Source organism: Oryzias latipes, chromosome 1 (assembly GCF_002234675.1).
Source record: "Oryzias latipes chromosome 1, ASM223467v1".
Taxonomy (NCBI): Eukaryota; Metazoa; Chordata; class Actinopteri; order Beloniformes; family Adrianichthyidae; genus Oryzias; species Oryzias latipes.
The window spans coordinates 30,740,568-30,764,062 of record NC_019859.2 but is presented as its reverse complement, the minus strand read 5'-3'; the positions used below and the strand labels follow the sequence as shown (position 1 = coordinate 30,764,062).

Below are 23,495 nucleotides of genomic sequence, written 5' to 3'. Positions count from 1 at the left end.
CAGAAATGGGGGAAAAAAGACGACTACAGAATTTGATCATGTGGATAAATTTATAGTTGAAGTCAGGTGTGTGAAATATGTTCTCTGCATTTGGTACATTCCATGGGGAGAAGATTGAGCTGCAGACAATGCAGACACAGCTGCGCCGTTTGGTGGCTTAGCCCCTAATTTAACCCCTTAATGCTGAGTGTCGAGCAGGGCGACAGCAGATCCCATTTTTAGTCTTTGGTATGACTTGGCCCCTGTGCTAGTGGTTGTCAACTGAAATAAATCCAGACCTGCATCCAAAGTCTGTTAATGTGTGAAACGCTGACTGGAGCTAATATTCAGAACAAAGATAATAGACTTCAGGATGTTAGGCACATCCATCCACAAAGAATTCAAATGTAATCAGGTCATGACAGCTGGATTGGGTTGTTTGCATGGTTACCACGGTACAACCTTCTAGTTCCTAAACAAAAAAGGATGTTGTGTCATGAAATTCAAATTCAAATTAATTTTATTTGCACCTTTCATGTGAAGAAAACCGCTCAAGGTGCTTTACATAAAAAAAAAACAAGAATGCATGAACACCAATCCCCACTCATCAATAAAATAATTAAATATGCCCCCCATAATAAAATCAAAACAAACAAGTATAAGAAAAATGACTAAACAAAAAAAAAAGCTTAAGAGGAGAGAACCCAGAAAGGGCCGTCTGCTCTGTCCTCCTGTTGGCCGGGGTGTCAGCACAGACATAAACACCCCAGCCAAGGGTGAGAAAAACACTCGTGAGTTAAGTTAAAATTTAAGTTAAAATATAAGAAACAACTAAAATATGAAAACTAAAATAAGTTAATGCATTAAAAAAGTCTAAAACACCTGAAATATAAATAAGAATAAGTTAAGATGTTAAGACAACTTGACTAAAAAACATTAAAACAATAAATATGTGATAAAATATCATAAAATATAACAGTAAAAATCTTAGATCCCCAATAGGCGATCTAATTAAAGGTGAATTAAATAAATTCATCTTTAATTTCATTTTAAAAACCTTGACAGTGGTTGAGGCCCTCACATCCTCAGACAGGCTGTCCCACAGAAGAGACCTGTAGTTTCTAAATGAGGCCTCGCCGTGGATTTTTGTCCTGACCCTAGGGACCTTCAGCAGGCCCGTGCTTTAGGATCTTAGGGCTCTGGGAGGTTCATAAGCTGAAAGCAAATCTGATATAATATAGGACCAATACCATGGACACTCTTGTAAACTATTAAACGAATCTTAAAATCAATCCTGGAGTCAGTTTCTGGACTCTTTGGAGTTTGTTCTTGTTAGATTCAGGTTCCCAAGCTGGGAGATCTTCCTCCTTTTGCCCAGAAGACACACGATTACCGACAGTTTTGGACTTGCTTGCACGCAGAATACTGCCCCACTTGAAGACAGTAAATTAGTCCATAGGACCAGAGGAGCAGACTGAAATACAGCATCAGTTCTGCATGATGGGCCTTCAGTTTCATCTGAGAAGGTCCTGGGTGTGTTCTCAGACGCCTCAGTGATGGATCCATGGCATCTCGACATTATGCAAAAAGGATCCAGAGTGCGGCTCGTAGTTCACTAATAAAGGAGGACTGTTTACAAATTTAATAATAAATGCAAGCTCACACAGAGCCGAGATGGAAACACCAACATGTCTTTGAAACAAAGAAGAATCCAAAACCTGCATGTTTTCATTTATTTAAAAAAACAACAACACACCAAGTGACAAAACAAACGTTGAATACTTCAGATATTTGCTACACTACAGAAATGACTAGAAGCATGCATAAGAAAATGATACAAATGTCTACAATTATCTCTTACCATTTAAAAACTGGATCAGAAAGCACTAAAATACTGATGAAAACTCAAACGCTGAAAGTGGTTTGATGCAGAGAAACATGTCTGGAATGTGTGCATGAAAACTCATCTTTCCACTGGACTCAACTGCCTCCATGTGATTATAAAAACACTGGCGGGGTGGGGTGGGGGTGGGGGGTGTGGCACCTTTCCAACAGAATGAGTAGAAGTCCCCTCCATGATTTTTGTTTTAGACCAAATCAAATTCCAGATTCCAGATTCCAAACCTCTTCTGGGCGGTGAAAACGCTCAAACCCGACACAATGAACTCATCATTCATCATTTCTGTGGGGGTAGGGGGACCGGAGCGCCCGGGGGAGGCGGCGGGGAGGAAAACGGGTAGGGTGGCTGCCCCATGAAGCCCATGAGCGGGGGCTGCGGGGGCTGGACAAACGGCTGAGCCATCAGAGGCTGAGGGGGGAGGGCTGGAGGAGGAGCCTGGCCAAACTGCCCCGGGGGCTGGCTGGGCTGTTGCTGACCACCCCCTCCGCCCACAGTGGGACCCCCAGGCCTGGAGTTATAGCCCCCACCGTTGTAACTCTGATACTGATCTGGAGCCCCCGAGTTAAAGCTGTTCCGGTTATCCCGGTCTCGGTCCCTGTAGGACGAGGGGCGGTCGGTATCCCGGTTGTTGCGGTTATCCCGGCCAAAGCCGCCGCGGCTGTCCTTGTCCCCCCCCCCGCCGCCGGAGCGCATGCGGCGATCACACTCGTCCTGGTACATCATGTTAGGGTTGTTGGAGCTGCTGCCGCGGTAACGCATCCTGCCACCTGCACAAACACACACAGATGTTAGCTTTTCTGCTGAACTTCTCTAAACAGTGACATCGGAGAGAAAAAGCCCCCCCCTACCGCCCCCTCCTCCGCGGCCTGAGTCCACAAGCTGAAGCAGCTTAGGATTGATGGCTTGGCGGGCCTCTTCCAGAACCCGGACGAGGTCCCGGGCCTGACGCAGGTTCCCCGGGGTGAAGAAGGTGTAGGCCGTGCCCTTGTTGGTGCTGCGGGCTGTGCGGCCGATGCGATGGACGTAGTCCTCGGAGGAGCTGGGATAGTCGTAGTTGATGACAAACTTGACGTCTTCCACATCTTTAGGATAAAACAGATTCATTCCCGTACCAGAGAAGAAGCAGAGACAGAAGTGAGTTTCAGGAGTTTTCGGAATAAATTTAAAAAATGTAATAGATTTGATTCAAACACACATTAGTTAAAAGGTTTTTTTTTCCTACTAGGGTATCCACTTACCTGCTTTAATCAACCAGAGGGAAAAATCGCTGCAGTGGAACTATAGTCACTTGATTTATATCAAATTAGCTTTTATCTCCACAGACATGAAATTTATAGGACAACTGTGGTGGAGAGTCTGTTTCTCATTACAGAAGAGGTGGGGCTCTGACAGCAGTCTCCCGTCTCCCCTCCATGGTGGCAGAGGGACTTTAACCATGTGCTGCGTGGCTTGGGACGCGCCACGCTTTGACCGGATCAAACACAGTCATGTGCAAAAGTCTCATGCTTCCAGGTCACTTCACGGACAAAAAAATAAATAAAAATCGTATCATCGTTTAAGGCCCGAGACCGTTTCTGCCTGAACTACAGGAGACACATAAGAACATGTAGACACTTTTAGCTGCAGCTTTAGCATTAGCTCCGCATTTCTGCTTTGATCTCATCAATTTCCTGTTTGGAAAGTTCCTGCAAATTCAGAAAGTTGAGAAAAGTAAATCGTAGGAGTTTTAATTTTTGCCTACAAAGAGGCGCCGCCTTCTGCACACGACTGAGTCGGTCTGAGACATGAGCACCAAAGGGAGCAGCAAAATGTACGGTGAGTTTGTGGAGCAGTTATGGCAGAGGGGTGCTGAGGTACTTACCCCCTTCGTGGTGTTTTTACAAAGGCAGTCCCCCCTGATCAGTCCTGGTTCAAAGGGAGGGGGTGAGGAAGACAGGAGTCCTCCTCTGCTCAGCAACGCCAGGCAGGAGCAGAACCATCAAACAACACACGGACAGACGGACAACGGCTGGTTCTGTTGCTCTCTCGCCGCATTGCAGGACCCTCCTAAGACTCTGGCCAGGACTGGATCCAGACGAGCCCGTCTAACTGTCTCCCGTTTGTCTGCTTTTTTTGGGGTAGGGGGGCGGACCGATGGGCAGACATACAGGAACCTCAGGTTGATTCCCAAGGAAGGCTCGCTGGATTTACTAACAAAACTGGGCAGGGGGGATGAATTTAGAATCAGAGGGCTTTTAGTCCCTCCTAAACGAATAAAGCCTCTACTTTAACTTGACGGGGGGGGGGGGGGGGGGGGGGGGGGGGGGGGGCTGGGGCAATGACAGCAGCACAGACTGTTACAGCTGCCGTGTGCTGCCAAACCCTGAGAGGAGAAGAGGGGAAAAGAGAATGAGGACAAAGTCACAGAAATTTCTCAGATGAGCCAGTCATCCCAGCCCTCAGACACTCCGGCCGTGTTTTTTCTTTTTTTCCGAAGCATCTTCTTTTTTCTTTAGCAGGAAGCAAGCATCTGTGAATGTGTTCTGACACCGGAGAGACGAGGAGATATGGAGGGGTTTTTTTTCCCCCCACACACACCCCTCCTTCGGGGGCAGCATGCCAGAGAGCCCCGCTTGCAGGAAGCCTTGTCATTGCAGTAACAAGAAACAGACGATACGAACGGGAGAAGCGGAAGGCCTGCAGCCTCCCACGTGTTGACGACAAGGGGAAACGTCCTTTACCATATAGACTTTATGTTTTTGCAGTTAGTATGACACAATCCAGTAAACCTGCTATGTTCAATAAAGGTCATAGTGTGTGTTATTAACTGGCTCCTTAGGTTCTTCTGTTATCAGACACGGTTGTGTCTTTTTTTTACCTGACAGGTTTCGACATCCGTCGAAACCTGTCAGGTAAAAAAAAGACACAACCGTGTCTGATAACAGAAGAACCCAAGAAGTCTATCGTTGCAGTTGATTGGAGGATGTGGGCACACTTACCAGTGGCGTGGGACAACAACAAAGAAAAACCTCATGTTAAGCAGTTTTCCGGGACAAAACTCGACACAAACTCTTAACGGAGACGGTGCTGTGTGTGTGTGTGTGTGTGTGTGTGCGCGCAGAAACATACCCAGCCCCCGAGAGGCCACGTCTGTTGCGATCAGGATGGGGGCTTTGCCGCTCCGAAACTCTGATGGACGTAAGGGGGGAAAAAAAACACTAAGGCAGCCGATTCCCGAAACAGAGACGATCAAAAAGTGGAGTCGCTCCGCTTACCTGTCAGCACCCAGTCTCTCTCTGGTTGGCTTTTGTCTCCATGAATACACATAGCTGGCCATCTACAGATAACAACACAGAGAAGAAATACTGGATGATGATGATGGGCGTCATCGGCGTATCTGACTGTTTTAACCCTTGTGCTATCCTAGCCACTTTAACATTGGGAGTTGGGTCATCTAGACCCACTAGACAGGGCTCTGAACCTTTTTTCTTCAATGATTTGTGATCTTCACTGGTGTCCATGGATTACATGAAATCTTTCCACCTTTATCCACCTTTGTCATAGTAGGGAGAACACGTCAATGTATGGGTGGGGTCATTTTGACCCCACAAGATAGCACAAGGGTTAAACACTACCATAAAAACAGTACCACTCCTCTTATTAGACATAAACATCAAAATACGGAATGGAAGCTTGTATTGTGACCAGGGGCCTCATTTATAAACGTTGCGTACGCACAAAAGAAGGCGTACGCCACTCTCTACGCAATAGTTGAGATTTATAAAAAGCAAACTTGACGGGAAAATGTGCGGTCCTCCACGCAAGCTCTGACCCAGGCGTACGCACAAAAAAAAAAATCTAACGAAAATTACAACAGAAATTCAAATGAACACTTATTTGCAAAAAGAAAAGTGAAATATGTTCTGCAATATTGGCATGTTGTGCAATTCATCCTCATAAATAATATAGTTAACGGAACGAAATAATGTACAAAACTGACATTCCCGTCAATGTGTCCGTCTGGCAGTGCAGATATAGGTGCAATTAGACAGACAGATGGATAGATAGACAGAGATGCATTAACTGTCCACTGGGGAAAGTTGTTTTCATAGTAAAACATTTCTTCATAAGCTACAGAATTATGGTATTCATGAATTTGCCTTTAGTTTGTTTTATTTTTGATAAAACAATGTATGGCGTATGTCTCAACCATTCACAAAGCAACAAGAAATCACGTTTGCGCTGAACAATTTCCCATTTCCACGTCGATTATTACCGACATCTGTAGCTTGTCAGATGCAATAAATGGATGGAAATAAAATGCCCCATCACTGCGTAATGACGCACAATGGCTGATCTTGCGCTCTTAAAAGATGTGGCAAATGGAAGAATTCGGAGTGAACGCATCTTTGGACAGCAAGAAGACTTACTGGCAAACAGGGACGAGTGGCTTATGAGCCGGTTCCGACTTCCTCGAGCCGTCGGAGGAACCACGCGTGTCACCCGCTGCATCTGGCTCTCCGGTGGCGCTCCGGTGCCCCTCCCCGGTGGCAGAGACACTCTTGCGATGCAGCGCTAGACGTTTTTTTGCCTCGACTTTGATGTCCGACCATTTCTTTTTTATTTCGGCCACAGTCCGAGGTTGTGAGGCTACAGAATTTATGGCGTCTGCCACCGTTTGCCGCTCACGTGCCTTTTTGGCATTAGTAATGCCCACACTTTGCCCTCCAAACACTTTTCTCCTCTTTTCCACCTCACCAACGATAACTTCTACTTCACATTGAGTGAAGTTACGTTTTTTTGATGTCCTCTCTGTGTTTGCCATGATCTCGTAAGACACGAATATTCATTTGTGGGCGTTTCACGGACTATTTATGGGCAACTATGGGCGTGTCATGAAGCCGCAAAAACTGTGCTGCATTTAGAATTGGTTGTGATTTATTAAGGGAAAGATGCGCAGGATGTGCGTGCGCACGGTTTTATAAATCCGAATATTTCTGTGCGTACACACGTCCTATGTTTCATCCGTACGCCACTTCTGACGCAAATCCTACGCAAAGTTTTATAAATGAGGCCCCAGAGCTGTTAGGCGTCACCTCATGGAGACACTCTGGGAAACCTGTCTGATGCTTTTTAAGATCCTTTTAGGCATTTTAACATCTTTTAAAATCTTTTCAAAGCACCACAAAAAGCCAGGAGCGGCACAAACTACAGCATATCTATTCGAGGAGACTAAAGCTTATTGCATTTTTCCTTTCCCTATTGATTTTTCTCAGAAACTGCTGCACTCTCCTCCACAGAGACATTCAGTCAGCTCAGCAATATTTGGTCACATCCTATTCGTTAACTTTTTAAAACGGCATTGTATAAGAATAACATATTTCCATTTTCTTTTGTGAAAAGTGTGCATAAGTTTTTCTTCCTGGATAAATAACTATGTGTGAAGCAGATGAGATGTTCAAATGCTGTTTAAGGCATTAATCCACACGATGACCGTCAAAGTCTTGCCAGGCGCACAGCGCGGTCGAAGGGGACCTAGATGCAGACAAGATGGCGCCCAGACAACATTGGCCTTAAGCAGAAATTCTATCACTTTTCACTGAAACCTTTAAGTGTGAATATACGGTTTAGTGTGCAAGACCAGCTTAAAATAAAAATATATTGACAAAAGTGTTCAGATTTGTAGAACTGTGAACCCTTTAACCCTATATGACCATTTGTGTCATATCTGATACACGCATTTCTGAGACCCCTATCTCATCAGCATGGTCCAAACTTTCCTTTAAAACCCATTGTATAGAACTTGGTCCATTCTGGCCTGTAGATCATCAGTATTCCACTCGGGGCGGTAGAAGGGCTTTTCCTGAGCTTTTACTGCTAATTTAAGAACGGCTGCCTCTTTTGGCGGGAAAAATTTAAGCAAATTGTTATTCCGTTTTTTACATGACTACTGTACTTAGTGAAAAAATGACAAATTAGTTGATGAATTACTTCTTTATAATGCAGTTACGCTTCGATTAAATTTGAGATAGTGGGTAAATAAAGTTTTTTTTTTTCTTGAACACTTATGTTAATTTGCATCATAAGCTAACATTGTAGTGAGCAAAACCTTACCAAATCCCCCAAAATTTCACAACTGATAAATAACATATCAGTTTTTTTGTGGATAAGCTAACATTGTAGTGAGCAAAACCTTACCAAATCCCCCAAAATTTCACAACTGATAAATAACATATCAGTTTTTTTTTGTGGATTTTAAGAAAGGGTTTAAAAAACACATCTTAATTCCAGAAATTTTGAGTGGGAGCCGGTTTAGCTCGTGCTGGTTTGCGGTGCCTTCCGTCCGTGAAACCAGGGTTCGACTCCGGGCTGCTCCCTGTTCCCTTCTCTACCTCTGTGCCGGTTCCAAGCCCGGTTTGAGAAGGTTGCGTCAGGAAGGGCATCCGGCGTAAAACATTGCCAAATTTACCATGCGACTTGTTCGCTGTGGCGACCCCTGATGGGAGAAGCCGAAAGTGGAAGAATTCCAGAAATTTTGAATTTTCTCTCAATTCTTTAAGGTATAGGCTTTGCAGGGTTAACAACAGAGTTTTAGCTCAAATAAATCTCTTTATGCATCGGACCAATTGGATGGATGCTGCACGCTGTTGACCCCTTTTATGTTAGATGCTCGCCTCCTATGTAGTCGAGGGTCATTTGGAGTATAATTTAAGTTATGTTGACTCTTATTTAAACTGTTGCAGTGAAAAAGAAACGTTGTATTTAGTTATTTTGCTGTTTGTTCATGTATCGCAAATGTATATCGTCATTGCAATATTGATCACTAATATCGCTGAGTTTTTCCTAATAATGTGCAGCTCTTTTCAACAGTTAATTGTGTCTTTTTCAACCATAAAAAACAAAGTATTTCCCGAACAAAATGGGGAGGGGAGGGGGGACAGGAAGTGAACGTCTGGTTCCGGACATCCGGTTGTGGCTAACTATGTCTGGGTGCCACGTTGTTGTCTGCAGCCAGGTCCTCTCTGCGTGTTTTGCAGGACACATGATCTTCATACCTAGACACAGTCAGCAGGATCTGCATTGTTTGACATCTGTAACCATTGGTATTACTTATACACCAGCAGCTGCAACTCAGCTGATCCGATTCAACAGAACACATGCTGAGCCGCTGTTTACATGTAGTAGAAAAGACTGAAACATCCTGTCTAGTAATCAAAGCTTTGTGAACACATACAGTACAATAAACTGACCGGTTGTTCTCACCGAATCCTTCACTGAGTGTGCTGTGGACTGCAGGTGATGTGTGCTCCAAGCTAAAATGCACATGAAAAGGGAAGTTCTTCCTCACCCATCACGCCTCATTTTCCGGGTGAGATCATCACAGCGTTTCTTTGTCTCCACAAAGATGATGGTTTTGTTCTCCTTCTCAGCCATGATCTCCTCCATCAGCTGAAGGAGTCTGTCGACAAAAAAACAGTTGTCAGTTCAGTTTCAGTGGGGCCAACCATTGAAACCTGAGTGACCACGCTCCGACTTTACTGGTGACGTTTATCCATCTGGCTTTTCTTACTTGTTGTCCTTCTCATTCTCCATGCAAACATCAACAATCTGTAGGATGTTGTGGTTGGCGCTGAGCTCCAGGGCGCCGATGTTAATCTGAATATACTCCCTCAAGAAGTCCTCTGCAAGCTGCCGGACCTCCTTAGGCCACGTTGCACTCCACATCAGAGTCTGTCTGTCGGGCTGAAGGAGAGAAAAAACTTGAGAGATTACACCGGCAATCCCTCGTCTTTACCTAAAACATCACAATTCTGAATTCACAACCATTATTTTTGACTTAATTAAGCAGGAAAGACAGGAAAGATTTGTTAATCGGACACAAAGTAAGGCCCTAAGAGCAAAAGAGTAAAAATAGACTGGCCAAAAACAAGACTAAATTTTGAAGACATAAACACACTAAAAAACTTCAACAAAAGATGAAAAAGGCAAGAAAATTCACAAAAGGCAAAAACAAATCGTTCAACAGTAGCTATCTTCTGAAAAAGAAAAAAAAGTGCAGCAGTGACTTCAAATCATACCCTGATTTGATCGACTATTTTGCGAATCTGCGGCTCAAATCCCATGTCCAGCATGCGATCAGCCTCATCAAGCACCAGGTAGGTGCAGCGGCGCAAGTTGGTTTTCCCCGCCTCCAGGAAGTCGATGAGACGTCCCGGTGTGGCGATGCAGATTTCAACGCCTGGAAACGGCGTGTCATTCATCAAAAAAACATGAGGGGTACACAAACCGCAAGAGGTTCAGGAGCGTGCTCCCACCTCTCTCCAGGTCTCGGATCTGGGGTCCTTTTGGCGCTCCGCCGTACACACAGGTGCTCTTGATGCGTGAGGACTTGCCGTAGTCATACGCCACCTGCTGGACCTGCTGGGCCAGCTCTCTGGTCGGAGCGAGCACCAGACACTGAGGAGACAAAGAGGAGCAACGCACTGATGATAAAGGTCAAAACAAAAGACCCCACCCCCTCATCTGCAGTCACTCACTATAGGCCCATCCCCTCTTTCCAGATAGGGCTGGTGGTTGATGTGGACAATGGCAGGAAGGAGGTACTGTGTGGAGGAGAGGCAAAGTAAACAAACCATCACATAAATGGACACACAAACACACGCTGTTTGGGAGCCTCCTGATGAGCTTTTGGCTTAAATGTTTGGCCTCTTTATATAGTTAAAAGAGCGTCAGGGGTGATGTGGTTTTAGAAAGTCCTTCTTACAGCCAGAGTCTTCCCAGAGCCAGTCTGTGCAATTCCCACCATGTCTTTGCCACTCAGCGCCACAGGGAAACCCTGGGACTGGATTGCCGTGGGCTCCTTGAAGTTCTGCTGCATCAACACATCCATCACATACTCTGCAGGTACAGCAGGAGACGAGAGATTCTCTATCACCATGTTGCTCGGAGAAAAAAATAAAAGAAAAGAAAAATAAAAAGCAGTAAAAACGATATAAAATTAGAAACCTTCGGTTTGTCTGAAAACTGTGTGAAGACGTTAAAGTGAGTTTTGGAGAAGAACTTCTGCAAACTCAGAGACTGAGCTCGTTTGCTTTGTTAGAGGCTGTGTAAGGCAGCCTAGTTCCTATCTTTGTTTGCAGACACAGACGTGCAAAATGTAATAGTTCCTTAAACTGCTCTTCTTTAGTACATGAAAACTCTCACTGTCAATGGAACAGAAATTCCTTCAAGCACACCACTAATCCTGGGGGGTGGGGGTGGGGGGGTGAAAAGAGTTCAATTTACTGCTGGAACATGGAGATCAAGTGTGAGAAAACTGTGTGGATGCAGCATTTCATTGGAGTGAGTGCAGAGGACTGACGAGGAAAATGGGCCTGATGAAAAGCTGTGACGGGTTTGGGACATCCTGAGCCTCTGATGGTGATCTCCTTCTTCCTGCGGAACTCCTCCACCTCAAACTGCACACAGCAAAAGAACGGAGGACAAGCGTCAGACCCTTGATGAACTCGGCAGACGTGGCTTTCAGACCGCTGCTCCCTTAGGGGAGGGGGGTCAAATAAGCAAATAAGGGGAAGGGATTTCCCACGCGCAGGTGTGTGACAATAAACCTACCTGACTGACGTGCTGCACCTCTGGGTGTTCGATGTAGAAGTTCTTCTCAAACTTTGGCAGCTCATCCAGGTTCCATCTTTTTTTGCGCAGGCGTTCTCCTGGGTTACCAAACTTCATGGGTGGGGGTCCATTGCGGCTGCCCATGCCTCCACCAAACCGTGGCCTGTGAGACAAAAATAGTTTATTTGTGCAGTTTTATCCCAAACAACAGATTTTAGCTTTTTATCAAAGACTCTAACTTTCTGTGAAACATGGGGGCGTTAGTAGCATGATTTGGGTCGATATTTGATTTCTCCCCAAGAATCTAATTTCTTCTAGCATCTGTGTGATTCTTTTATTTGTCATATGTCAGACTTAGCGCTGACGTAACAAAATTAAAAAATATTTAGGATCCAATTTCTATTCTAAACCCCATTTTACCTGATAGTGGTCATCAGTTTTCAGAAAAATAGTGATTGAAATTAAAAAACACAACCGTGTGTTTTTTCATTAAAACTAAAAGAAAAGAAAAACAAACAAACAGATTACTGGGTTTAATTTATTATTTTTGCATTATCCTAATAAAGTTCAGCTGAAAGAGTCCTTTTTTTTTACACTCAGCCCTAATATTAAAAACAGAAATGGGAAAAACACTATGAGCGATCTTGGTGTGAGCGTAAAACAACAGATGCTTGTCAAATGAAACTACTAATTTGTCCATACGGGAAATATACAAAGAACTATTGTATTTATTGTAAATCTCAGTAAAATCAAACAAATAAAAAGGCATGGATACATTTTAATGAAACCAAGTTTTAAAAATAGAAATTTTTGAGTTTTCAAAAAAAAAACAGAAATTTTTGAGTCATAATACAGTTTTAAATAAATCTAATAATAGACAAAATTCAGTAAACCAAAGTTTTTTATCATGATGAAATTTTCTGAAGTGAGTTATAAAGACATGAGAACGACTGCAGCCATTTGTTTACATTGAAGCGCCCCCTTTAGGTCAGTGTCGGTATCTATACGTGTTATTGTTGGGATCGACCTCGGCCTGCACCCTTTCATGACAACAGAACAGCCGCTTACTTTATAACCACTTTAAAAATATTTGTCGGGCAAACAGTGTATTTATTGAAACTCTTTCTTGGCTAAAGGCTACGGAAAACCTCAGAAATAGGTTTTCGTGTCGTTTGTACACTTGTCTTCTTGTGCGCGTGAGCAAAACTCGCCTGTCTCGTCCGCGGTCTCTGTCCCTGTCTCCGTAAGAGGATCCTCCTCTCATGATGGCGGTGAAATGTTTCTCTCTCGCGCTTTTCCCCCTGAAAATTTAGCACAGCGCAGCCGCAGTTACTGCAAAAAAACTGCAGTTAGATGCTCGAAAAGTTGGAGCAACACAACAACAACAACAAGCGAGACGTTCTCTTGAGGAAAGATGGTACGTCAGTCACGTAGCTTGTTTTTTCTTCTTCTTCTGTTGTTTATTGTTGTTGGTGGTTGGCAAGCAGCTTTGTGATGCAGTACCGCCACCACTGAGTGGTGGGGGTACTGCACTACAAAGCTGCTTGCCAACCGCCAATAAACCATATTTCACAATTATTTAATACATTTCATAAAGAATTCTGTTTATATTTTAATCGCTGAAATTTACGAAAAAACCTAAATTCAATTTTCATTGAAGATCCCATGTTGTATGACGACCTCTAGTATTGTAGACTACAATTCTAATTTTATCTTATAGTATTTTATTATTTTCTTCATTTTTATTTTTTTCTGTTCTATTTGTGTGAAGTTGTGTCATCTAATAAAAAAAAAATTTCTTGACCAACGACAGTGTAATGTAACTATTTTGAGAGTACAAATCTGTCTGATCAAAGAATTTTACACTTGAAACTCAAGAATTTGTGCAAACAAAACAATTTTACTCTTGAAATTTAAAAATACGAGCAATAAAAAACAATTTTCACAAAATCTATCTCCTCTGCACTTACAAATGTGGCACAAAAGCCAGTTAATCACAGACAGACAACACATCTGTCTACGAGTTGGTTAGAAGAACTTTTGACCAATTTGCATCAACCTTCACGTCCACGTCTGTCTACCTGTGTAGCCATGAGGGGCCCAAAGTATCCGTGTGCCGGTCCCCAGCCCGGATCAATTACTGGGTTGTGTCAGGAAGGGCATCCGGCGTAAAAAATCCCTGCCAAACGATGCTGTGACGAGCCCTGAAGGGACGTGCTGAAAGGTGAGTAACAACTCTGTTTAAAAGAGCATACGAAGTAAAACTGGATTAAAAAACTTAAATATCTTAACCCAGATTTTATTATGAATTACAACCCTATATGAAAACACTTTTTTTCCTATATTATTTCTGTTGTTATTATTTATTTATTTCTTTTTGTTGCTGTTTTATTCTTTACTATTCCTGTATATTTTTGTTACGATTTGTATGTTCTGGACCTGTGTTGCTTCATTATTTCACAATTAGAAGACATGTAATTCTTAAAATAAAAATAAAAACTACAAGCTAATGTTCTGCTCTTGCAATTCTACATTTGTTGGATAGAATGTTTTGTACACAGCACAGATATTTTAGTGACATGCTTTAGGAAACATCACCATGAACTTTAGAGTATTATTTTGACTCTACTTTATTGTATGGGAAATAACTTAAACCTTTTTTTGTTTTGTTTTTTAGCACTTTAATTTTAATGTAGTATGTTTTACTGTGTATATCTTGGACAATCTGATAAATATGACTAAAGTTAATTTAAATATCCCCACGTTTTAAATTAATCTTACTTTAGAACATCTAAAATGTACACAAAAAATTACGTTTAGAGTACAACATTTATTGTGAATCGTTTATTGTATATGCCTTTTTTATTTTGTTTTTTTTTGTGCCCATTTTTATTCAACACGAAAGGCAGGGCCGTTGTGCTCACTGTCCTCCTGCAGAGGGCGCTCGCGTCAAGTTCTGCTTCATTCACAGTAAACGAGGAAGAGTTCTTTAGCTGTAAAGGAAGTGTGGGTCTGCGGCAGCGGCAGTAACATGAAGTGTGAACACTTCATATCGGAGGTGAAAACATTTTTTGACTCCCGAACGAAGAGATGCCTTTGTTAATCCAAAACAGAGAGCTTGGCTGCGTAAACTCATCTGCAGAGCTGTTCGAGAAATATCCTCATCTGCAGGTTTGTTTGTGGAAAGTTTCTGCTTTTAACGCAATTACTTACGCATAGATCTCATCACGTCACTATTTAAAGGATAAAAAATGTGGGCTTTAAGTTAACTGCAGCTGTTGGGTTCATGATGTTAACGTAACTGCAGTCAATCGAGATACCAAAACATTTATGAAGTCGTCATTTGAATGTCGAAATGATAAAGAGCGTGCGAGTTACTGTGAATGCTTATTCATTTTTGTGTGAGAATTATTCCGATTGATTAACGTATTTTTGCTACCTTTTTTAACATTTAAACTCCATCATGGCACTATCAGCTGTTTTGGTGGTTCTTGTGTGTACGTCCTTTTTTTAATTGATGAAATATTTATCTCAATGTAATATTTAATTGAAATGAAATGAGAAGTCTTTTACTTTGAAAAAACATTTAAAAACTTTTTTTTTAAAGAAAAAAGTCGATTGTAGTTTGTAACTTACTCCTATAAGCTTTTTTTAAATTGCATTTCTGTTCCAACAATTTGATTAAAAATAGACTCAGAAATGAAGTTTTAATCTTAATTTTCATTATCAACGTCCTCCATCATTATAAAATGCATCACGAACATGTAAAAAAAATGTTTTCTATTGGATTTTCTTTGGAGTGGGTTTTTAATTCTTTGCAACAAGACAGTAATTTTAATTAACTTTTGCATTTAAGATCATACATTATGATCTGTCAGTCACTCATTCTGTGACTGACTTTGCCCCACCTGACAGGAAACATTTTCACCACAACAGTTCGTGTAGTTGCATCCTTTCCGTCTTTTCCAGCTCACATACACATTCATAGAAACAAGCGCTTGTCAAGCATGCATCATTCCCGCACACATATTATTTGTGTAAAGGTGAGCTGGCACCTGTGCTCAGGTGAGTGCCTGAGTTCAACTGTGGAGGATGATGGAATGTAGAAAGTGCAAAAAAAGAAAAATGCTGTCGCTCCACATCGAGCAGTCAGGGCGCCTCCGGGCACCTGGGCGGAGAAGCAGATTGTGGGAATCCGCCGCGGGGGGGGGGGGGGGGGGGGGCACCCAGATGTTTCTGACTTTTTCCAGCTTCAGTTGGCTGTTTTCAAACTAGCCTCATTGCACGCTTTTCCACTGATGTGGGTGCTTTTGAGCGTAAAGTGTTCACATTAAATGTCTGCTCTGCCCATGGTCTAAAGAAACCAGATTGATTCCTGGATGTGTGGACTTGTCTTTCTTTATTTCTTTCTAGGAAAGTGCGAAAACATTTCGCTCCAGGCCTCTTGTTGATGTGGATCCAAAGTGCCTGCTGTATGTCCACCAGAGAGAGTTTGCTGCAACGACCCCAGCTGACAGTGAGTCAAAATTACATTAAAAAGAAAAAAACAAAACAAAATAAATTACATTCATCAAGACGAGCCACTTTGATGATTTGCTTATGTGTCTAAGATGATTTGGATGACATTGTCAATTAAGCTTTAGTTGTTTCATGCTCATCTTCCCTGGTGAACAGAGAAGTCTGTGAACCTTTAAGAGAGTACAATACCTGAGCCCCACACTGCCACTCTTTTCTTTTCCTCCTGTTAAACTTATTTGCAAGAACTCGAGGGTAAAACTTTGCTGTTCATTTGCAAAAATAGTGATTGTGTTCCATCGCTACCCTGAACTGTTCAGTTTCTCGACTTCAGACCTTTTTTTCTGGTTTATTGGACTGAGAATGACTGTAAATCCAACTTAGTTAAAACATTTTCTTACCTATTTCATGAAGATCAGTTGTGACCCTTTTTTGGTCCGTTTTTTTTCAGAGTTTGTCTCAGTCATTGGATCAGATGACGCCACCACCTGCCATCTGGTAGTACTGCAGCACACTGGTAATGTTATTCACTATTATTTCTAGTTTTGTGACCTTAATCAGCTTTTGGTGGGGGGAAAAAAAAGTTATTTTGTGCTCACATTGTTTAGTGCAAAGGAACAAGGGTTTTTGTGAGATGAAACTCTATAACATGTGTAGTTGCAAGCCTTTATTTGGTGACATCTGTGAGATTGCTTCTCATTGTTCTCTGGAATGGGTTGAGATGCACTTTCGGATTTACAGTTGAATGTCAAACTGTAACCAAACAACAAAAATTTCAGCTCAGTGCACAGGTTTACTGTTTTTAAAGACGTCTTTAAAGATATTTAGTGTTTGATTTCAAAGCATTGAACGACTCCACCATAAAGTTCTGAGCTTTTAAGAAACCCAAACCAATGCGAGTAGCTGGTCAGCTCCAGCCCTAAAAGTAAAAATGAAAGTTTTTTAATGTGGTTGACCCAAAACTGTGAACTTCAAAGTTTTAACAAAGCATTGCGTTTTGGTAGGAAGCAGAGCCGCCTGCCTGGCTCACTGCGACGGCTCCAACACCTGGTCGGAGGTCCCTCTCTTCGTGAAAGCAGTGGCATCGCTGAGCACCTTCTGTAAGGAGGGCAGGTACGGCGCAAATGGGAAAGGTTCTGCCTCCTCCTTGTTCTCTCCTCATGCCAGGATTTCTCTCTTTCCTTCACGTTTGCAGGTTTGAGCTCCACATCGTTGGGGGATTCATTGACGACTCCAAAAGATCTCATGATCTCAGTCTTGACCTACTTGGTACGATCCACCAAAGTTCCTTCCAGTCAGTCGGCGGTATCAACCTGAAACTGAACATTTAATTGACTTGAATATTTTTATTTTACAGCAGCGTTTCAGAAACAGAACGAGGAAATTCACCTAGAAACCTGCTGCATTACAGGTAACTTCAACGTCTGTTTGGGACGGTTTTTGTCGCGTTCCTCCTCTGATGGATCATTTTCTGTATTAGAGGTGAACGACGTGGTTTGTGATCGGATTCACAGACCTGCGGTGTACGGCGTAGGTGAGTGACAGACACGTGCAGAAGCTTTCCCGCTGCTCTCTACGTTCGACTGACGCGCTCTGCGCTTGGGTTCAGGTGTAAACGTGAAAACAGGTGAGGTGTTCCCCGCCTCCTTTACGGACAAAGGCCCCGCAGAGGAGCTGCGATCCGCACGGACCTTCGTGGGAGGGCAGGTAATGTGGAACGTGTTCATCTGTGTCAGTATTCTGATGCTTCCTTTGTCCAAATCCCATCAGACCGGCGTCATTACCTTAGTCTAATTATTAGTAATCTAGCGCGTGATCACTTTATTAATTTACCACAGAGTTTATGAATCTAGAGTCTCTCCAGATTTTTTAACTTTTTTTTGTTTTAACCAAATTGAACACGACTGAAGACGAATCCTTGCCAATCATTTTTGTACAGTGGCTCACACTACATGCAAAAAAAACAACACAATTGCGTAACCCAAAGCACAACAGAAGTGGAATACAATGGAAATATTTACTGTGAAGAAATTAATTCAGTTTTAATATATTCAGTGCTTCTTGAGTTATGTGACATTTTTACTAGATGAGATAATTTCTTACTACGGTAGTTTATCTAAAAACGTATATTGGTAAGGGTCCAAATGTATGTAAATAGTTCCTCATTTCCGTTGTGCTTCGGCTTATGCCGTTGCGTTGTTTCTTTTGCATGTAGTGTGAGCCGTGTCGGCCACCGGAGCTTTGTGCTAGAAAGTTAGAAATAATTGATCATGTAATCATGTCATCAATGTATATTATTGAAAATATACACAGAAACAAGAGGGTTGATCTGTAATTGGGTTTTTATTTGGAAGAAAGTATTCATGGAACCACAGTAAAAACACGTTTGTATAAAAAATGTTTGTTGATTTATCTTTTATTATTGATCTTTCGTGTACTTGTACGTGTTCGTGTACTATGCTACCACAGTTTGTTGTCATTCAGTGCTGCCTGTATTTTTGCAGATGGCCGACATCTACGACTGCAGCCGGGGGCTCGTGAAAGTTGGTCCCTGCAAATGGTCACCTAACCTGGACATTGGCTTCTGGTTGTCACAGGACGATGACACAATTTTAAAGGTAAAAAAAAACAAAACAACATTTTCTGGAAAAATCTTACAAGAGAATAGATTTTTAGCAAATTCTCCGAGCTGGTTTGTTTGGATCAGAAAATGTAAATGTTGGTTAAACTGGAAGCCTATGGGAAAAAAAAAAAAGGCGCGTCATCATACGTCCTTTAAGCCTTAGTCACACGCACCCGTAGGAGGGTTGACCTGTGAGGGTGCTGTGTGGTGAAAAGATGAATTTCTTTTGTATTAACGTGTACTTCACGGAATCGCACACCAAACTCCGGCCTCAGCATTTCCAGTGCTTCCACACTCTTTTCAGCTGGGAGCGGCACTGCTGGGTTCTCTGCAGGCAGGTTTTGGGGAGGGGAGCAGGAAGATGGAGGAAGTTGTGCTTTTTCACTCGCTCCCAAAGGAGCTCTAGTTTCACCTCAAAGGCTTTTATGTGGGAATTCATGCAAGTTTCTCACGTTCTCCACTAATTCTGTCATTTCCCTAAACAAACACATTTAGCACACACGCCTTAAAGTGTCAGTTAACTTTTTTTTTTTTACGTCCTTGGACACTCAATTCATTCACAGTCAAGTAGGTATATTTCTATGCAAGTTGGTGGTTGGTTAGTATGCAATTGGACAAAAAAAAACAATAAATAGCTCCTACAATTTTCTGAACACTATTGTGATTTGATAATTTGATATCAAACTTAATGAAATTATAGAAGGGAAACATGCGGAAAGGAAATTAATTTGAAAAAGTCATCAAAAAAAGAACAATGTAGTGAAGATTGTTCAGGAGGAAGATGTACAACTTAAAATTAGTAGAGGAGTTGCATTTTCAGCATTTAGAAGTACAATAAACAATTCAATACATTTCTATTTACAGATTTATTCTTAACTTTATTTGTCATTAGGGGTGTAATGATTCATTTTAACAACTATTCGTTTAATTTCATAATTCATGGTCGTTGATCCGGTTCATAGTGAATATTGATTCATTTTGAACGATCCGATTCACTGACTTAAAATGGATCCAGGATACCTTTAGCCAAAACTTCAACTAGTGTGACTCCGAGGTTTTCAGGATTCCTGGTATTTCTTGCAAGATAATCAAGTGTAAATTAAATATGTGTACAACTAAACAAGAATCAATGTCAAACCCATTCACATTTTAGTTTCCTAAAGTTCACCACTGTTGTTTTTCCACATCTAAAGAATCTAAAGGGAACATTATTAGACCATTCTAGCACACTGGATGGTCACATGTCTTCACTAAATTCAAAGTGTTTCCTTACATTGGACTGGAATGATGGACGGACCAGTTTTTGCAACATTTTGTCCGCTGTGATGGAACTTGGTAGGTTTTACGATTTAATTCAATTCAATTCAATTTTATTTGTATAGCCTAAAATCACAACAACAGTCGTCTCGATGGGCTTCGAAGTAAAACATGAACTCAAAAGGATCACGAATACAAAGAGTTCAATAGAAAAACACTAAAATGAACCAACAAACTGACTAAGCTATACTGGCATCCCTGCCCTTAGACCCCCCCTTCGCGGTAAGGAAAAACTCCCAAAAAAAACGGATTCCGGAAAAAACGAAGAAACCTCAGGGGTGCCCACATGAAGGAGGGATCCTCCCCCAGGACGGACAGGCGATTTACCAGAACTCTTAGAGAAGAATTAACTTATCTAAATCTACAACTACATATATAAAAGTCCAGCAGACGAGCTTCATCCAGCCGTGGTTGTGGGGACAGTCAAAGGCGCGAGTCGAGCTGGAGACAGGAACCACAGCCAGGTGTAGGAGCAGGAGCAGAGACGAGGTACTCGGTCAGGTACAGAGCAGAGACGATATGAAATAGACCTGCCGTGCCTCAATTCAAGATGGATATAATTGATTTATTTCATTTTGAGCTGGGAGCCGGTTTAGCTCGTGCTAAAACCCAGGTTCGAATCCGGGCTGCTCCCTGTTTCCTTCTCTACTTCTGTGCCGGTCCCAAGCCCGGTTGCTTTGAGAAGGTTGTGTCAGGAAGGGCATCCGGTGTAAAACATTGCCAAGTTTTCCATGCGACTTGTTCGCTGTGGCGACCCCTGATGGGAAAAAGCCGAAAGAGAAACAACATTTCATTTTGAGCTGATTTTTTTTTTTTTAATTGCATAGGTTGATTTGATTCAATTAACAACTTGAATCAGACAGATCAATCTGGTTATATATATAAATGAATCGATTACTCATTACACCCCTAATCTGCATTTGCTGCCATTAAAAAGGTTTACGTCGACGTAATTTGTTATCCTACCGGCATAATCCAAAATTTAATTTGACTCCAGATGATGACTAAGGCTCTAGAAATACTTTAGAAACGGAAGATATTTCGTGTTTTATAAAAGCTAAAGGGTTTTTCCTGTGAGGGTTGGAATAGATTATTGTTTTACAGGTCAGTCCGTTTGGAAAGAAGAAACCTGTGAGAAAGCACTTAAATTACTCCATAAAGGTGTATTTGACGGCATAAAACTGCATGTATGTTGTAGCTGTAAATGTAACAGTGTTAGAATGACTCTGAAAAAAGTGACATAATGACATTTTTATGATGGATTCATGCAAGCATTTGGTAATCAGGTTTTTCTTTCTTCAGTACCTCTCCACTTCTCCAAAGGCTGAGCCTCCTCACTTTGTGCGGCACATCAAGTCCACCATCCGGTTTATTTTGGAGCATCCAGACCCCGATGGCCTGTTCCCGAATGCTGAGCCTCAGCTCTTCCACAGGACGGAGGGTGGGGACTGGGAGAGGCTGCTCCACCCGTGACGTCTCTGACTCCCAACTCTGACTGTCTTTACCTCACTGTGACTGCCTCAGCCACTTTATGATTCCCTGGTTCCCAAACATTGTGTCTTAAAACAGGACCAAGCTTCAAGCAGAACCCGTGTCGGGTCTGCTGCATCTTCTGACCGGTCCAGTGGGAAAAGAACCTCCAGCAGTTCATCTTTACTCTTCTGTGCTTCAAGTCTACACATTGTCCGCTTTAAAAGCCCCTACAGTTTAGCTGTCAACATTTCTGTGCAGTTTGGCTTTTTTATTCTCTCCATAAAACTCCTTCACTTTTTTTCCAAATGAAGAAGAATTGGTGCAATTTATGTGAATATTTGAAGCCTTTTGCCTTTGATTCAGTGACTCTTTAAGAGGAACAAGGCATGTTGGGCTCAAAGCTAAGCGTGGTCCTGCACAGTCCTACCTTGGATTTAAAAAAAAAAGAAATAAACAGTGAGATTTCCCAAAATCAGCATCAGAATTTTCAAGCAAAGGTATTCATGGCAAGCAGTCTTGGTGTGAACAGCAGCCTTTTCTGTTTCAAAACTGTTAAAAACAGCTGAAATGGCGTTTACTTATGTAACGCTTTACTACCTTCTTGGAAGGCCCAAAGCGCTTTACAGTCACAATCCCATTCATCCATTTACACATGTTGAAAACGGCCCGCTGCCAAAGACCTATAACCACCAGTAGCAATGTGGGCTTCAGTGACTTGCCCAAGGGCACTTTGACAAATGTGTTCGAAGAGAATAGCCTATACTTCACTCGTTTCTGTGATTTAGTGACTTCATTGGTAACGCAGTCTTTTAAAGAATGCAATCTAGTTTTATTTTGAAAGCGCATTTTCGTTTTTCATCAGTCGTGTTGTTTAAATGGATGTTTGATGCTGAAATGTGTCAGTTTAGCTTTAGCATGTCACTGTGGTTAAATATAAATAAATATTAATGGCCAAATGTATCTGGTTTGAAACCTGCAGTCTACTTCAAAGTGAAAAGATTTTAAACTGCTTTAAATTGAAATATTATAAAATCAGGGGCACAAACTGGTTTTATCTTTTGCTGATCTGGTTTGTTTAATGACCCACTCCAATGAAAATGCTCTTATAGGTGTTTCTAACATGCTCTTGTAGCATTTTTCTCATGATGGAGGACATTTATAAAGAAAATTCAGATTAAAACTGAATTTCTGAGTATTTCTGGATTTAAATTGTGAGTCAGGAACAGACGTTAAAATATTGTTGGAATAGGTTGTAGTTTGATGAAACTACAATCGACGAGCCACACTAGACAACTATGTCCACGAATGTCTTTGTTTTCCTCGTCCGAGCCGGAATTTGGCTCAAAACTGCACGGCTGGTTAGCTCCGATATTTGCCGACGTTTTTGTTGTATCCCTTATGTTGGGTTGAGGTTGTGAGGGGCTGGGAGCTAGCAGGAGGAAAGGGATGTTGGGAAGTGAAGGCAGGCTTACTCCAACGGCAACAGTTCCACCCACAACTCGGAGGTGAATTTCTAATGAACCCCTGCTGCTCTGCAGAAACTATGTCCTAGAAAAGGACGATTAATTTTGTCCAAATACGTCATACTCATAATTAAAAGACCACTATCGGCGCTTTTACAAAAGATCAAATGATTGGAGTGGGACTTTAGGTTCCAGGGAACAAAAGTTTCAGGTTTTTCTTTTCCAGGTGTTTATGGACAACAGTTTGTTCTGAGTAGCCGTGTCGCTCGTACATGAGTTATGAACATTTGAATAGAATTTCCCCCCAAATCACATGTAACATTGTGCTTCATGAGTTTTACAAAATAAATTTGTCAGGTTGGGTAATACAGAGAATGTTGGTGCACATTTCTGATTGCATTTAATGTCTATGTACGGTTTATATATTTTTAATAATTACATTAGACACAAAGGTTGTAGAAAAGTTTCTGCATCTCCGGGGATTAAAACCAAACAAACCTGCGTGACTGACACCGCATACGTTAAAAACTAGCAGGACAGTTTCTGCTGCAGAGTCCCAACATACAATATCAAGAGGACAATCATCAGTTTGGAAACTGATTTGACATCTAAGTGAAGATGAGTCTGGACGGAA

The 23,495-nt window shown here is 41.9% G+C and overlaps 2 protein-coding genes across 2 annotated transcripts; one reads left to right on the top strand and one right to left on the bottom strand.

Moving 5' to 3' along the window:
* Positions 1 to 1,696: 1,696 nt before the first annotated feature.
* Positions 1,697 to 12,927, bottom strand: LOC101158507 (probable ATP-dependent RNA helicase DDX17). The gene is made up of 13 exons (XM_023960304.1): positions 12,682 to 12,927; positions 11,471 to 11,633; positions 11,220 to 11,316; positions 10,623 to 10,756; positions 10,396 to 10,461; positions 10,174 to 10,315; positions 9,937 to 10,097; positions 9,429 to 9,601; positions 9,207 to 9,317; positions 5,134 to 5,195; positions 4,988 to 5,047; positions 2,728 to 2,961; positions 1,697 to 2,646 (listed from the first exon to the last, which is right to left on the bottom strand). The coding sequence occupies exons 1-13, from the start codon at positions 12,732 to 12,734 to the stop codon at positions 2,156 to 2,158; spliced, it is 1,947 nt and encodes a 648-aa protein (XP_023816072.1). The 5' UTR covers positions 12,735 to 12,927; the 3' UTR covers positions 1,697 to 2,155.
* Positions 12,928 to 14,432: 1,505 nt separating this feature from the next.
* ntan1 (N-terminal asparagine amidase) lies at positions 14,433 to 23,236 on the top strand. The gene is made up of 10 exons (XM_004066205.4): positions 14,433 to 14,641; positions 15,884 to 15,986; positions 16,437 to 16,502; positions 16,990 to 17,098; positions 17,181 to 17,254; positions 17,343 to 17,396; positions 17,466 to 17,519; positions 17,595 to 17,692; positions 18,490 to 18,603; positions 21,228 to 23,236. The coding sequence occupies exons 1-10, from the start codon at positions 14,561 to 14,563 to the stop codon at positions 21,396 to 21,398; spliced, it is 924 nt and encodes a 307-aa protein (XP_004066253.2). The 5' UTR covers positions 14,433 to 14,560; the 3' UTR covers positions 21,399 to 23,236.
* Positions 23,237 to 23,495: the final 259 nt, after the last annotated feature.